The sequence below is a fragment of the Fundulus heteroclitus genome, chromosome 14 (genome assembly GCF_011125445.2).
Source record: "Fundulus heteroclitus isolate FHET01 chromosome 14, MU-UCD_Fhet_4.1, whole genome shotgun sequence".
Lineage (NCBI taxonomy): Eukaryota > Metazoa > Chordata > Actinopteri > Cyprinodontiformes > Fundulidae > Fundulus > Fundulus heteroclitus.
This window is the reverse complement of record NC_046374.1, coordinates 28,946,511-28,963,814: the sequence shown is the minus strand read 5'-3', so window position 1 is coordinate 28,963,814 and position 17,304 is coordinate 28,946,511. Positions and strand designations below refer to the sequence as shown.

The 17,304-nt window shown below is 40.1% G+C and overlaps 3 protein-coding genes across 3 annotated transcripts in view; all 3 read left to right on the top strand.

The window, feature by feature from the left end:
• The first annotated feature begins 2,622 nt into the window (after positions 1 to 2,622).
• The window catches only part of LOC118556125 (UDP-glucuronosyltransferase 2C1-like), a 28,324-nt gene continuing 13,642 nt past the window's right edge, over positions 2,623 to 17,304 (top strand). Inside the window, exon 1 of the mRNA XM_036146692.1 lies at positions 2,623 to 2,642. The gene's annotated coding sequence lies outside the window, so the exon portion shown is untranslated. The remainder of the gene's footprint in view (positions 2,643 to 17,304) is intronic.
• Positions 4,463 to 8,105, top strand: LOC118565747 (UDP-glucuronosyltransferase 2C1-like). The gene is made up of 2 exons (XM_036146687.1): positions 4,463 to 4,544; positions 6,378 to 8,105. The coding sequence occupies exon 2, from the start codon at positions 6,381 to 6,383 to the stop codon at positions 7,965 to 7,967; it is 1,587 nt and encodes a 528-aa protein (XP_036002580.1). The 5' UTR covers positions 4,463 to 4,544; positions 6,378 to 6,380; the 3' UTR covers positions 7,968 to 8,105.
• LOC105919010 (UDP-glucuronosyltransferase 2B15-like) lies at positions 11,299 to 14,312 on the top strand (the record flags this gene model as incomplete). The annotated part of the gene is given in 2 exon segments (XM_036146689.1): positions 11,299 to 11,352; positions 12,721 to 14,312. A coding segment is annotated over 1 exon segment (1,587 nt). The 5' UTR covers positions 11,299 to 11,352; positions 12,721 to 12,723.

Genomic DNA, 17,304 nt, shown 5'->3' with positions numbered 1-17,304 from the left:
TTAAGTTTAAGGTTAAGTTAGGAGTGAAAGCATTTTTTTCAAATACAGTGCTGTGAAAAAAAAGATCTTTTTCTATTTGTCTTACTTCCGCACACTTTTCAGATGGTGAAACAGATTTTAGTATGGAGTCTGGGTAGTTACAAAAAAAGTGTTCAAAAGTAATAGTTTTAAGTATTAAGAAAAAAAACACCCTGACCCACTCTTCTTTGCAGAATCGCTTTAATTTAGCCACATTAAAGGCTTTCAAGCAGGAACATCCTATTTAAAGTTTTGACACACTGACTACCACCACTGTGTAGAACATCATTGCAATGTTGTTTTTCTGAAATTACAATTTAGCTTATTTACCCAAAATCTAACATAAAGCACACCTTCCAAAAAGGTCCACTTTGGTAATCAGAATATTATTATATATTATTTTTGGTCAGCGGTGGTTTTGGCCTTGTAGCTCCCCCATAGATGCCAGTTTTACCCGGTCTCTCTTTATTAATGTTAAATTATTGATGTTAATTTATTAATGTTAAGTCGTGATCTCAGATGTTATTTTTTTCCTCTTTCACAATCTCTTGGATGAGTTGTATTTGCATTTTCTCCATGTGTGGATAGCGGTTTTCACTGTGGTTTATTGGAGTTCCCAACACTTAGAAATGGCTTTTTAGAGCACATTCCCTGACGGATAGATAGTCAATAAATTTGACATCTATCCGTCAGGGAATGTGCTCTCAGATTTCTCTAGATCGGGGCAGAAAATGTTGCTTTTGGAGTTCGTTAGGCCTACTTCGTGTTGTCAGACAGGTTCTGTTTGAGGGATGTCTTGATTCTGCCGGTCAGGCAGTCATCAGACTTTGGTGTGGGGCTGTGAAATTCAACCAAAACAAACGTGGTTACAGTTAATTCATGAATCAACAAGGAAATTATTACTTTCTCTCACAGGGCCAGGTTGTTTGGACAGCTTTTTTTGCTTTTATAAATAAATTCATCATTTGAAACAATGCTTTTTTGCATTTACTAAGGTTCTATTTGTTTGATATAATACAAACATGCTTTTAATTATAACAAAGCAAAAGCAGAGGACATCTATCAGGGGCTAGATGCTTTTTAACAACTAGCGACCAAAACGTGTAAAGGGGTTTTAATTGTTAAAGATGAAATTCCTCCTTTTAAGCCTGACTCATTGTTGAGAGGCAGGAGAGGCAGGAAATCTCAGAAACAGCTCCCACTTCTTCACGGAGGTACGACTATTTTTATTTCTTATGCAAACCATCAGCTCTCTTCCAGCTCTTTGTTATTTGTGGCTCTCTCTCTTTGTTCCTGTCAGAGCAGAGTCTGTTCAGCCGGTGAATTATTACACGCCATCTTGGCCTCGATTTGATCTGAAACTTTGGATTGGAAGTGGACAAACTATTTTGCCTTATAACATAGTGCCATAGTTGTTCCTCTGGGGAATAAATATGACTTGGGGAACTGCAGGCATCTGCAGGGTGCTCCAGTCTCCATAACAGCCATCAGATGTTATGCGTGTGCTTTGATCAGACGAGCCTAAGACAAAGCTTTGTGGACACCGACACAACAGGATGCACCGCTTTCACATACGATGGAGGATCTGTGATGCTGTGGGCCTGTTCCTCATCCAAAGCCACTTGATGCCTTGCTACGGAGAGCATGGAGTCATGAGCTCTCTGAGAAAAACAGGACAGTTTAAACAGGATTTGGTGAACTTTGGCTGTTTCAGCAGCATAATGATCCAAAACGTTTGACCAGAACGACACAGAGGAGCTCAGAAGACACAAACCCCACCTTCTTCCCTGGTCATTGTACTTCCCAGATGCCTACAGAGAACCTGTGGGGGGGATCTCCAGGGCTACTGCGCCACGGCTATTAAACACATCTCTTCTCCAAAACTCCTGATTTGTACATGTCTAATATTGGTGAGTTGAGTTAAATGTTTCTTAATATGGCTGGACTTTATAAATAATTCAGTGTAACGTTATCCTACAGCAGTAAAAGATCGATGCATTTTAAGGCTTTGAACACATCTTCACCAGCAGAGACAGTAAATGTGGAGATTTAATTGATTTATTTGGTCTTGTTTTTCAGTTCTCACATTTTTTCTGTGTATGTTTCTTCCCCTTTCATCCACCAGGTGGCGCTGAAGCCCCCCGCCACGCTCCAGCTTACCCTCGCCTTGATTCAGTGCCAGTTCCTTCCATAATAAATAAAAGACCAGAACTCAAAACATCTGTTTAACATACAAGGGCACTACATGAACGAAGCTGATTATATTGCGCCACATCCTCCACCATTTTCTACAGTCTTCTAGTTTGTATTTAAAAAAAAACCTTAAGTGTCCAAACCCATCAACAACGCCTCTATAGTGACTCAGTACAGTCTTCATAAACATCATTTAAATCGCTTTGTGATGTCTGTGTCTGTTCGTCACCCAGAGCTTTGCTCACGTCTTCGTTCTGCTGCAGAGCTGCAGCCACCCAGGCTGACCTAAGCATGTGTGACTTCACTGACAGAAAACATATGGTCCACATGCTGTAGATGAAAGCTTCAGCATACGGATGGCTCCTCCTGCTCTTGTGATCAACTACGTGATTTTCCCTATAGGACCCCCTTTGCTTGTGCAGAACTTCACAGTAAGTAAACCTGACTTATGCCTATGTTTCAGCGATTGCCTCTTTAAAGAGTCGCCGTTGCCTAGTTTTTTTGTTGCCTCCTAAGATCACAGCAGTCACTGCTTCCTGTATCTGGATGATGGGAGAGCCTCCTGATGGCTTTTCAGGGTTAATAGTTAACGGTCATGTTGTAAAATGGTTGCACCAGCCACCTTTTTCTTATTACCTTTGTCCCACACTCTTGTTGCCTGGTTTGTGTAACTCCTCAGAGGCAGAGGAGGGGAGGGGAAGGCTGCGGCCCGCTGATATGACCGCGCTGGGACTCGATCTGGTGCTGTAATCATGAACGCCCGTGTTATTTTCCCTCTGATATGTGACCTTGCTGCTTCCTCCTTCCCTCCTTTTCCCTGCCACTCCCGTCTCTCTCTCTCTCTCACTCACTCTCCGGCAGCGTTTCAGCCTGGAATTTTTTTTTTTTTGCTCCTGTTGACTTGAAGTTTAGACATTCTTGTTTTTTTCCCAAAGCGGTTTTGGTTGTATGCAACCAAAAAGGATGTATATGAGGGGATTTGGATTCAGTAACCGGTGTGGAAAAACACAGAAATAAATCCTTACAGCAGGGGCCTGGAGCAGAATTTGATTTGGGGGTTCTTCTTCCTATTCAGAACTTCACCACCAATAACAGCATCCTATGTTCTGGAATGGGGAGACAAGTTAAATTGGCAGACCTTAAAAGGATTGACAGATTTTTGGAAAGCCTGTTCATTTCCCCTGAAATGGTGGCCCATTTGTAAAGAAAATGCATTTATGATAAAATCCTGTCTTCCATTGCAAAACATCTCATCCTGCTAGTGACTCTTGTCTCAACATTTATTGGATTGGCTGATTAAATGCGAAGAATATTACCAATTCATCGATTTATTGATTTTAACAAACAGGTGCTTCAGCAGTTTTTGGTCAAAATGTGTCTGGATTTGTCCTATGTCAGCTCGGTCATTCCAGCAGAAACTGATCCCTGTTTTAACAGGTTGATGTTTAGGACGGCAGCAACCTTTTCCATCCTCTTCACTTCCAAATTCTTCTGGAGTTAATATTGACATCTTGGAGAATTGAGTTGGACCCTTATGAATGGAGAAATGGGATTTTTGCCCAAATCTCTGCGTAGAGATTGCTTTGAATGAGGACAAGCTTTGCTTAACCATTGGGGAGATGTCACCCCACAGCGTCCTAATATTTGCACCATAAACAATCTAGCATTGGCAAAGTGGATTTGGTCATTTTTTTCTTGCAACCCATTTACTCAGCTCTGCTGCTCAACCCACAAAAGCATTTTACTTACAAATATGCCACCATTGCAGAGGAAATAAACAGAATATTAAATGTTACAGCAAAGTATAAATTCACCAGAATTGCATTAAATTACTTTTTTTATCTAATTGACTTACTTTTAGCCCAAAGAGTGGACTTTCTCTTAAGCTTTCAATGTTTCAGTGTGTAAAAACGGAGGTGTGTGCAAATGAATTCAGTACGGCAAAGAGCACATGCCCGGTGATGAGATAACCTGAAAGCAAAAGCAATAAACACCTCATGACTCGAGAGTATGCAAAAAGAGCTGACATGAATTAGAAATATACTTTAACTAACATCTCACAACACCTGTTGATTCTGAATAACTCATAGCCAAATTAGTGCCTAAATTTATAGTACTTAAACAATATGAGTTACATAACTTTTTACTTCAAGCATGTGTGATGAACTCCTGTGACTTAACCTTTAAGCTACATATCGGACTTTGTCCCATAAACTGAGGGCATCTGTGTTCTAAAGCTCTGCTGTGTGCAAATAAATATCAAATACTATCCTGGCTCACGGAGGACCAGCTGCACATATCATATTCTGGGAATCAGGTTCAACAACAACCAGGTGAGATAATTAACAAACCCTTTATACAAACAAACAGCACTAAAAATCATCTGAGTACAAATGCTGGCAAGTTGTAGTATCATATTTTACAATCTCTACTCTCAGTCTGGTCATGGTCACTGCTCTGCATTTTGTGTGTTATATTTCTTTGTAGTCAGTTTATGAAATTTAGCAATTACAGAAGTGTAAGCGTCAACCAGAGTATTGAAAAAAGACACACACACACACACACACACACCCTTTTCCAGGTTTTTCCAGCCCACTTACGTAAGACATATGAACAGGAGGAGCATAATAGGCACACTTACACAGTTTGTCTGGTGGTAGTGGTATTCAATAAGTTAGAGTTATTGAATTTTTTTCACCTTCATTCACAAAGTGAAACAAATTGTATAGATTAGTTACATACATCTGATGTTTTAAAGCTTTTATTTCTGTTCATGATGATATGTTTATTTCCTTCCAGCTAATGGAAACATGAGATTTAAGATTAGAATATGCTAACTGTAATTTGCTGAATATGAATTATTATTATTATTATTATTATTATTATTATTATTATTATTATTATTATTATTATTATTATTATTATTATTTCTATGTTATTGTCATCAGAAACAACGGTTATGGAATTAAGTACTAACTCAGTACAATGCCTTAGCTACTGAAGTAGATATTAACGTGATTTTGGTTATTATTTAAAAAAAAAACATGTAAAATGGCTAGATATCAGTTCTTAAATTAAACTCCTATGAGCTATTTTGGGGTGAAATTATAATATTTTTCCAAAGAAATTTACCTTTAGTTGTACCGGACACTGAAAAGAACAAGAAATTGAAGAAAACAAGTATGGTCTAATAATTTTTTTTCATAACCGTATATATATAAAATTCATATTAAAAATGTTGGAGTGCACATTTTCCACCCTCTTTACCCTGATACACCTGCATCGGGCCTTAGTCATCCAAAAGCCTTAAAAAGTCACAAAATTACTAAAAAGAATCTATTCTTGTATATTTTAATGATTAGGAGGTTCATGGCTAGCTAAACGTAACATGTTCCATCTTTGTTAATATACGTAGTTAACAAAGATGGAACGGCACATACTGGGAGTAATACTCCCAGTATGTGCCGTACGCTGGAAAAAAGGTACCGGCACACTGAGGGGTAGAATTTAGAAGTGGTTAAATTGAACACCACTTAAAATACTGGTTATTGCTATAAAAGATATTTATACTAAAAAAATGTAAAAGGAATTCTGGGTAATCCACAGAGCAATGGATCAGCGAAAGAGAGGCAACTAATAAAATGTACATTTTTACCAATCTTGTGGAAGTTTTGTTTAGATGTGGGGGCTCAAAATATTCCAATATTCAAAGGGGAGTGCAATAGATAAGGTGTGAGAACCATTGTCATAAATCTACATTCATCTCACTGCGAGGATTCAGGCACCCATTCCTTTACAACCAAAGTTATTTCCAACTTTACAACAACAGTAGTTACACCATGGCAGTCTTGGAATTTCTAAATGGTGAAAGGGATACTTATTTCCTTGAACTCCTGGAGTACCTGAATGATTGGGAGGAACAGATTCCACAATCTGAAGGTGAATCAGGGTGATACTTTATTATTGGACATCTGAGCTTGGCTTTTCACAAGACACCTCATGTTCAGAAACACAGTTGCTCATAAGTTCAGTGAGGTCAACTTGCATCAAAGGGCAATGATTGATTAATGTCATTGAAAGGGAGTAGGCAAAGTAAAAAAAAAACTAAATTGACTTTAAAGATGAACTTATTATTTTTGCTTTATTTTGTGTTTTTATTCCCCCAGGAAATGTCAAACATGGTGTTTGCATTTTTGGCACTCCTCTCCTTTCTGTTGCTCCAATCCTCATCCTGTAGAGGCAGTAAGATCCTGGTGGTGCCTGTGGATGGCAGCCACTGGATCAACATGAAGATTATCCTTGAAGAGCTTCACTCCAGGGGCCACGAAATCACAGTTCTGCGCTCCGCCAAAAGCTGGTTCATCCCCAGTGACTCCCCCATTTATACCTCCATCGATATCCCAATGTTGGAGGATGAGGCAGACAGAGACTTTTACATTGAAATGATCCAGGAAGTGATGGCTCGCCGCAGCTACCCTGCTTTTATACGCACGTTTTACCAACAGCACTTGATTACATCTGGAATGGCAGACTGTCATAAGATTCTGGCCAAGTCAGCTGCTAAAATTTTAGAGGACGCAGTGTTAATGAAGAGGTTGCAGGACACTAAATTTGACATAATATTGACAGACCCTGCATTTTCTTTGGGGATTATTCTGGGTAGTTACCTCAAGCTGCCGATGGTCTTTAATGTTCGCTGGATTAACACAGGAGAGGGGCATTTTACCATGGCTCCTTCTCCTGTATCCTATGTCCCCATATCAGGAAGTCAACTTCACGATCAGATGGATTTTCTGGAGAGGATAAAGAATATGTTGCATTATCTCTACGGTGTTTATGAGCAATACGTCGTCATTAACCCAGCATACTCAGAGCTCTTCCAGAAGCACTTCCCTCCTGGGACTGACTTGGTATCTCTGGAGCTCTCAGCTGATATCTGGCTTTTCAGGGCAGATTTTGTGTTTGAGTTTCCTCGGCCCACCATGCCCAATGTGGTGTACATAGGGGGGTTCCAGTGCAAGGAGGCTAAACCTCTCCCTGATGATTTGGAAGCATTCATGGAGAGTTCTGGGGAACATGGAGTGGTGGTCATGTCTCTGGGAACACTGGTTTCAGCTTTACCTCCTGGGATCACAGAAGCCATCGCTGCTGCTTTTGCTCAACTCCCTCAGAAGGTGATTTGGCGTTTTGAAGGTGAAAAACCAACGTCTCTGGGAAATAACACCCGGCTGGTAAAGTGGCTGCCCCAGAAGGATCTCCTTGGACACCCTAAGACAAGAGTCTTTATAGCCCATGGAGGGACCAATGGCATGTATGAAGCCATCTATCACGGTGTTCCTGTTTTGGGCTTGCCCCTCCTTTTTGATCAGTTTGACAACCTACTCAGACTGAAGGTGCGCGGTGCAGCTCGGGTGATGGAGGTCCGATCTCTGACCAAAGACAATTTCCTGGAGGCTCTGAAGGACCTCTTAGAGAATCCGTCTTACCGTAACAGCATCCAGCGCCTCTCTCGGCTACACCGTGACCGACCAATGTCTCCAATGGACACAGCAATCTTCTGGATTGAGTACGTCATCAGGAACAAAGGAGCTGGCCACCTAAAGTCAGCGGGTTTCAGTCTGCCTTGGTATTCCTACTTCTGCCTAGATGTAGCAGTCTTCATATTTGTCATAATTGGAGCCTTCATCTGGGGTTCAGTCTTGGTCTGTAGGTTACTCTGCTGCAGGAGGTCCCACAAGAAGATGAAACCAGAGTAATCTACCAATAAAGTAACTCTCATAACTTTATAAAAGAAGTGAATGTAGTCTAACATTACCATGTTTTATATTGTACAGTACAAATATTTACACCCCATTCACTAATTTGATTTACAATATTAAAACACTTGAACAACACTAAACTTCTTTTGAAGCCTCATTTATTACCTGGAAAATAAACTCTGATAACAGAAATTATTTAGTCAACAATGTATAGAAAAGGAAAACTTGAGGATTTACTTACCTATATGAATACTTAATAGTTACTGAAATACTTGTACCGTAAAAAAAATCTACTAATTTTAAGGTCATTCCCAAATAACTTACAAGCCTGATTTATTTGTGAAACTACAACTTATAGCGTATTTTAACAAGGGCAATGGCACATCAATTGTTGATCAATAACTTCTACAACTGAGAAGGTACTTTTATTTTGGTCATACAGCTGTGTGAATCTTTAATCATAAATAAAAATGTAAAATTTAAACATACCCCTATCGACCAATTTAGTGTTTAGCAAAGGAGATGGGGGAGATTCTGGCCCGTGAGGTCTTTCGCCTGCATGGTCTCCTGCCGGACATTGTATCTGATAGGGGTCCCCAGTTTGTGGTGCAGTATTGGAGGGAGTTCTGTGCCATGCTGGGGATCTCTGTCAGTTTGTCGTCAGGATTCCACCCCCAGACTGATGGGCAGACAGAGAGGGCTAATCAGGAGGTGGAGACCAAGCTGCGCATTCTGTGTGAGTCTGACCCTACCGGATGGTCCAGCCAATTACCGTGGATTGAGCATGCTCTGAACTGTTCTCCGTCTAGCACCACTGGCTTGAAATAAACTGGCACTGCTGTGTTGTCAAAGAGCTGGTTATATACTAGTGGGAGCAGGTGGAACAGATCTCAGGTGATGAGGAATGGGCGGAGCTAAGCAGGTGTTGTGACATGAGAAATTAGACCAGACAGCAGTGCCGAAATCATGACAATTTACGTGTCCTTGAAGTTTCAGATCTGAGTCCATCACCACACCCAGATATCGGGCCTTATCACTAGTTTGTTGCTGTAATAACTGAAGCCAAGTGCTCTATTTCATTCCTCTTTAGGTCCAATGATAATAACTTCAGTTTTGTTTTTGTTCAGCTGGAGAAGGTTTTGGCACATCCATGCATTGATTTGTTCTCAGCATCCGTTCAGTGCATTGCTGGGTTCAGAGTCACCTGGCGACATCGTAACGTAGAGCTGCGTATCATCTGCATAGTCATGGTAACTAATCTTGTACCTTGTTTTAACCTCAGCTAGTGGGAGCATGTAGTTATTGAATAGAACGGGTCCCAGGATGGAACCTTGGGGTACCCCACATGTGATTTTTGTCCAATCTGATGAGAAGTTACCTATTGACACAAAGAAGTTCTTGTTCTTTAGGGAGGATTTTAACCAGTTGAGTGCTGTACCAGACCCAGCTCTTCAGTTGGTTTAATAATATTTCATAGTCAACAGTGTCAAATGCTGCACTGAGGTCCAACTGGACTAGCACTGTGGTTCTTCCAGTCTGTATTTAGAATGTGGATGTCATCAAACTCTTTGACGAGGGCGGTCTCAGTACAGTGGTGAGCATGAATACCATACTAAAAAAACACCAAAGTGGGTGCAGGTGAAGGTAGACAGAAAGGCTGAACTGAAATTCCGCATACATTTGCAGCATAAAAGCACTGACATTGTTGGGGTATGCCTGATGTATTCTGCAGGATGTGAGAAACATCCTATGTGCAAGTTGTCTGCCTGAACTAGCTGACTAGCTTAGTTTCTAATCAGTCTCAAAGACCTGATGGCTAAACTATTTTACTTTATCAGTGAGCTCTAATCATATTCATTATGAAAATAAAATATCATCAGAATCACAATATTACCATTTTTACTGAACACTGAACCATCTATTAGGCCTATCCAATAGTAGAGTCATTACAAATAAGTCCATTGACTTATCACACCATTATATTTCAATACATAAAATTAAAGACACATATCGCAAAAAATCTGACACGAGCCCCAGTTCAGTTTGGCCGCGTACTGCTCGGCTCCACCCGCTTGTGATTGTTTCAGGAGCAGTTTTTTTCAGGGCCAGCCTGGTTCCTCCAGCTCTACTACACAGCAGGACCAAGCCAAATACCTCTGGTGTGTATTTGTCTGACCAAAAGTAATGTGAATGTATTTTTTTTTAGCACTGTTCTTTGCCATTTACCTTTGTTTAGTAAACATAACAGAACAATAGCCAAAAGCCTTTAATACAGGTCTTATTAAAGAAACTATGTCTTGGGCTTGTGGTGATTAATTTAAATGACTGAACATACAAAATGGGGTGATAAAAAATTAAAAACAATTTACAACACTGTAAAGAATCAAGAAACTGTAATGTCATTATGAGACTGCAGTAAAATGTTGAGACATCTGGCTCAGAATGCACACATAGAACACCAACAGAAATGACAAACACTTATAAAGAAAGAAAAAGGCATCCTAAGAAGATGGGTTAATATTGACATCTTGGAGAATTGAGTTTGGCCCTTATGAGTAGAGATATGGGATTTTTGCCCAATCTCTGCATGGAAATTGATTTGAATGAGGACAGCATCCTAATATTTGTATGGAAAACTAGTACTGGCAAGAGAGATTTCTGTATTTTTTTTTCATTCCTGGGTACAACCTGCATACTCAATTTTGCTGCTCAACCCACAAATGCATTTTACTTACTAATATGCCACCATTTCAGAGGAAATAAACAGAATATGCATTGTTACAGCAACGTACCAACTGACCAAATTTTTCATTAACTTACTTTTTGTGCTAAATTCTGATGTTATATTAGATCATGTAACCAATGTCGTTTTCAAAATAAATCTTAGTGACTTACCTCTAGCACAAAGAGTGAACTTTGTCTCAAGCTTTCAATGTTTCACTGTGTAAAAACGGAGGTGTGTGCAAATTAAATTTGTACGGCAAAGAGCACATGCCCAATGATGAGATAACCTGAAAGCATAAGCAATAAACACCTCATGACTTGAGAGTGTGCAAAAAGAGCTGACATGAATTAGAAATATACTTTAACTAACATCTCACAAAACCTGTTGATTCTGAATAACTCATAGCCAAATTAGTGCCTAAATTTATAGTACTTACACAATATGTTCAAATGAGTAACATAACGTTTTACCTTCAAGCATGTGTCATGAACTCATGTGACTTAACCTTTAAGCTACATAACGGACTTTGTCCCATAAACTGAGGGCATCTGTGTTCTAAATCTCTGCTGTGTGCAAATAAATATCAAATACTATCCTGGCTCACGGAGGACCAGCTGCACATATCATATTCTGGGAATCAGGTTCAACAACAACCAGGTGAGATAATTAACAAACCCTTTATACGAATAAACAGCACTAAAAATCATCTGAGTACAAATGCTGGCAAGGAGTAGTATCATATTTTACAATCTCTACTCTCAGTCTGGATAAAATATACTTTGAAATATGTTATTTTCCATGGTCACTGCTCTGCATATTATGTGTTATATTTCTTTGTAGTCAATTTATGACATTTAGCAATTACAAAAGTGTAAGCGTCAACCAGAATAATGATAGAAAATGCGCACAAACACACACGTACTGATTTTTGGATAACACGTGACTTGGCACACTCACTCAGTTTGTTTGGTCATATTCCATAAATTTAAATATTATTGAAAAGAGCATTTTTTCCAACTGAATTCACAAAGGGAAACAAATTTTATATATTAAATTTTAAAAGCTTATTTTAATTAATTATGATGTGTTTTTGCTAATTTACAGCTAATGAAAACATGACATGTATGATATATATATATATATATATATATATATATATATATATATATATATATATATATATATATATATATATATATAAATCTACTTTTAGTTACTTAAGTTAACAAGAAATTGAAGAAAACAAGGATTGTCTAATTTTTTTTCCATTGCTGTATAGATGGAATGCATATTGCAAATGTTAGAGTGCCTCTTTACCCTGATCCTCCTACATTAGGCCCACTTAATCCAAAAGCCTTTTAAAGTCACTGAATCACTAAAAAAATATCTATCCATGTGCATTTTATTGATAAGTAAAAGTAATTATGATTATTATTATTTATAAAATGTGGTAATGTTAAATCATGGCAGCTGTTAGAAGCCATTATCATTATAGAATGTATCCATTTTGTTGGGATGGGGCAACAGAAATAGGTTGAGAAACACTGACCAACACCTTTTTAATTCATCTCACTCTAAGTATATACAGGCCCTTTCCTTTACAATCCAATTTTCTTCCCCAACTTAATAGCAGTTGGCAGTCTTGGAGTTCCTAAATGGTGAAAGAGAGGCCGTCTGCTTATTTCCTTGTGTTCCTGGGGTACCTCAATAGCCATGTGGGCAATAATGGCGCTACCTGGAAGGTAGTGATTGGGAGGAGCAGATTCCACAATCTGAAAGTGAATCAGGGTGTTGATGTTTTGTTGCTGGATGTCTGAGCTTGGCTTTCCACAACAAACCTCATGTTCCAGCACACAGTTCTTCAGAAGTTTAGCCAGGTCACCTTGACCTTGACTCGGTGATTAATTCTTATCATTAAAAAGAACAAAGCAGAGTAAATACAAAAAGTTACCAAATTGACATTAGAGTCTAAAATTTTTTGTTTTTGTTTTACAATTATTTCATTTTGTGTTTTTATTCCCCCAGGAAATGTCAAACATGGTGTCTGCATTTTTTGCACTCTTCTGCTTTCTGTTGCTCCAATCCTCATCCTGTAGAGGCAGTAAGATCCTGGTTGTGCCTGTGGATGGCAGCCACTGGATCAACATGAAGATTATCCTTGAAGAGCTTCACTCCAGGGGTCACGAAATCACAGTTCTGCGCTCTGACAAAAGCTGGTACATCCGCAGTGACTCCTCCATTTATACCTCAATCAATATCCCAATGTTGGAGGATGAGACAGACAGAGACTTTTACATTGAAATGATCCAGGATGTGATGGATCGCCGCAGCTACCCTGCTTTTATACGCACATTTTACCAACAGCACTTGCTTACATCTATAATAGGAGATGGTCATAAGATGCTGGCAAAATTATCTGCTAAAATGTTAGAGGACGCAGTGTTAATGAAGAGGTTGCAGGACACTAAATTTGACATAATATTGACAGACCCTGCCCTTACTTTTGGGGTTATTCTGGGTAGTTACCTCAAGCTGCCGATGGTCTTTAATGTTCGCTGGATTAACACAGGAGAGGGGCATTTTACCATGGCTCCAACTCCTGTCTCCTATGTCCCCATATCAGGAAGTCAACTTCACGATCAGATGGATTTTCTGGAGAGGATAAAGAATATGTTGCATTATCTCTACGGTGTTTATGAGCAATACGTCGTCATTAACCCAGCCTACACAGAGCTCTTCCAGAAGCACTTTCCTCCTGGGACTGACTTGGTATCTCTGGAGCTCTCAGCTGATATCTGGCTTTTCAGGGCAGATTTTGTGTTTGAGTTTCCTCGGCCCACCATGCCAAATGTGGTGTACATAGGGGGGTTCCAGTGCAAGGAGGCCAAACCTCTCCCTGATGATTTGGAGGCATTCATGGAGAGTTCTGGGGAACACGGGGTGGTGGTCATGTCTCTGGGAACACTGGTGTCAGCTTTACCTCCTGGGATCACGGAAGCCATCGCTGCTGCTTTTGCTCAACTCCCTCAGAAGGTGATTTGGCGTTTTGAAGGTGAAAAACCATCATCTCTGGGAAATAACACCCGGCTGGTAAAGTGGCTGCCCCAGAAGGATCTCCTTGGACACCCTAAGACAAGAGTCTTTATAGCCCATGGAGGGACCAATGGCATGTATGAAGCCATCTATCATGGCGTTCCTGTTCTGGGTTTGCCCCTCCTATTTGATCAATTTGACAACCTACTCAGATTGAAGGTGCGCGGTGCAGCTCGGGTGATGGAGGTCCGATCTCTGACCAAAGACAATTTCCTGGAGGCTCTGAAGGACCTCTTAGAGAATCCATCTTACCGTAACAACATCCAGCGCCTCTCTCGGCTACACCGTGACCGACCAATGTCTCCAATGGACACAGCAATCTTCTGGATTGAGTACGTCATCAGGAACAAGGGAGCTGGCCACCTAAAGTCAGCAGGTTTCAGTCTGCCTTGGTATTCCTACTTCTGCCTAGATGTAGTAGTCTTCATAGTTGTCATAATTGGAGCCTTCATCTGGGGTTCAGTCTTGGTCTGTAGGTTACTCTGCTGCAGGAAGTCCAACAAGAAGATGAAACCAGAGTAATTAACCAAAAATGTAACTTTCATAGCTTTCTATCTGAAGTACATGTTGCCTAACACTACCATGCTTTATATTGTACAGTACAAACATGTTTTCTTCATACACTAACTTGATTTAAAATATTAAAACTCTTAAACAACATTTACCATGTTTTGAAGTCTTGTTTATGGACCTAGAAAACAAAAACAAACACTGTATTTTAGTCATACAACTCAGGTGTGAATATTTATCACGCACCGTGAATCAATGTGTCTACATGTGTCTTTGTCCTCACATAAGGCGTACCAGATAATGAGGCGCATTAAATTTTGTTCACAATTGTGTAATACCACCTCCCTCCTGAGAAGGACGGCTAACCATCTCCGTTGGTAGGACAGAGTAGTTGGACTACACTGCCCTTTTTCTAAAATAAGGCCAAAATAAACGCAACCTACATTGATTTAACTTCCTTGGTTTATTGTTGCTAGCACGTACTCCGGGTGCGGGCTGCCTTACATGAATGCGCTTCTAGTTTCGTTACATTACATTACAGTCAGGCAGTCTTGTAGACAGCTTAGGGGTCTGATCAGGTGGTGACATTATGTACCGTAATGCTCCAAATATCCATTGAGAATCACAATATTAGCACTTTAATAAAATATTCAATGGTTTACCGGGCCTAACCAATACTAGAATCATTAATGAACTTAGTCATGAGACCAATATATTTCAAGATAACTACCTGTAGTTTGAAGACAATTTATTATTTACATAAAGAAACAGGAATCTGTCAAACAGATAAGATGTAAACCAACCTAATGCTTTTCCCTACAACACGTTCTAAGAGAATATTGTAATCAACTGTATCACATGCAGCGCTGAGATTTAACAGGCCAAGTACGGAGACATGGCCATTATCTGAGGATAGGAAAATATCATTAGTGACTTTCACCAGAGCTGTTTTAGTGCTACAATGAGCTCTGAAGGGAAGAGCGGGAGTTATCCGGAAGCTAATAGCATTTATACTAGCAGACATTCGGTGCTAACTGTAAAAAACTTTAGCTTTATTTTAGTTGTAATGAGCGGACCAGATAACACAAACATCAATATCCCATCAGTGTATAAAACCCTTGTGGAGATAACGTTTGTTGTAACCATAAAAACACACTCGAATTACATCAGCAATGGTATGGTACGAACAATGCTAGCAGGAGCTACCCTGAAAGCTCCAGGTGTTTCAAAAACATGATAAAAATGCATTACATAAACCTTCTAAATAAACCATTTAACTTTCTCTGTTTATTTCTCTGTCAAACCTGTCAATGCCTCTGTGCCAGTTTGGTTCACTTTGGGCATCCAAGGGAAAGCAGTGCTCCAGGAAAAGCAGCGGGTATGCAGCGCTGCAGCAGGGCAAAACGCGGGCAGAACAGGCCGTTCCGAGGTCTTACATGAAGTCGAGTCCTGTGCATGCGAAACCCAGTTCACGTCAGCTTTCCTGCAACAGCTGAGAAAAAAATAAACAAAGATATTTTGGCATGGACAGATTCTCTGCTCCAGCATCTGATGCAGAAGTTAAGACTGCAGACTTAACTTTGATATCCAGCCGGCAGTTGACCGAGCCCAGTCAGATCCTCCACTCCGCGGAGGACGGGTTTCTCCCTATTGCTGTCCCAACAAAACAGCGAGAAATGAGTTTCACAGAAAGCACATTTTACCCAGCTTGTGAGTCTTTTGAGCGCCATGAGGGCGCATGGCTGGCTGGCTTGGTGGCTGGCTGGTCCCAGCCATGAATGCCAGCCATGGCCTGGGGACTAGAAGAATGAAGAGAATGAGGTGAAGTCTGGTTTCATAGCAGGTGCCCTGCTGAGAGAAGCTGTCCCTGCGTGGATGTGTGAAATTCCTTTGCTTACAACCCTTTTTGATTTTTCCCTCATGGTACATATTGTTCCCAATTCAATCTGATCTTTTGCCCATGGTCTGATGGCACAACAGCAGCTTGTGCTGAAACAGTCCATGAAATGGGCTGGTGGTCTATTTGATTCTTAGTAGTAGTGCTTATTTGTGCATGTGATCTTGTTTGTATGTCTGTGGAGGTGTGTGTCTGTATGTGTGATTACAGGGGTATGATTTCCTTCACAGCTTTAGTAAAGAACCTGTTTTTTAGTCTGTTTGTTTTGGATATAATATTCCTGAATCATTCACCTGATGGAAGTGGGACAAAAAAGCTCATTACCTGGGTGGGTGGGATCTGTGGCAAAACCTCTAGTCTTTTTCAGGACTCCTTCAACACAAACTGAGTCAAGATCTGGTAGGCAGCATCACACAATCCCCTGTACTGTCCTCACCACCCACGCTAAATCCTTCCTCCTCTGTGCCAAGCAGCTCCCGTACACAACTGTCACGTTGAGGCACAGGATGCTTTCAATTGTGGCCCTATAAAAGTTTGTAAGCAGCTTAGTAGGGAGACTCGACCGTTACAACTTCCTGAGAAAGAAGAGCTGTTGAAAAGACATAACATCCAGTTTTGGGTGTCCGTTAAATCTGTAAAGTTTGGGTTTTTCCCCAGTTCTAACAGCTCTCCCCATACTGGATTAATGCTTGGAGGTGAAAACACAAACAAAAGCACAAAGACCAACATTGAGAGCTGCATGCTGCTGCAGGCACACATGGCACCCGTTTTGGATATTTTTTCTTTTTATATTAGAAATATTTGAAGAAAAACATGCATGTAAATGTATGCAGATATGGTTAAGTATTTTTTTTAAATACCCCTTGGTTACAGCTAAACCCAACGAGCTTATGAGACCGACCTTCGATCCTAACAATGGACTTTGTCTCACAGCATCAGGTTTTCTGCATGTAAAGCCTGAGGTGGGTACATAAAACGTTCTTGGTTAAATGACAACAGACAGCTCAATCACACTTCTGGAACTGGATTCACTAACAGGTTGATCTCTGATTAACCTTTGTATGAACAAACCATCAAATCTAAATGCTTTACATGCTGTTATCTGTGAA

Coding starts and splice junctions, on each gene's coding strand:
- LOC118565747 (XM_036146687.1), top strand. CDS start 6,381: ATGTCAAACATGGTGTTTGCATTTTTGGCACTCCTCTCCTTTCTGTTG.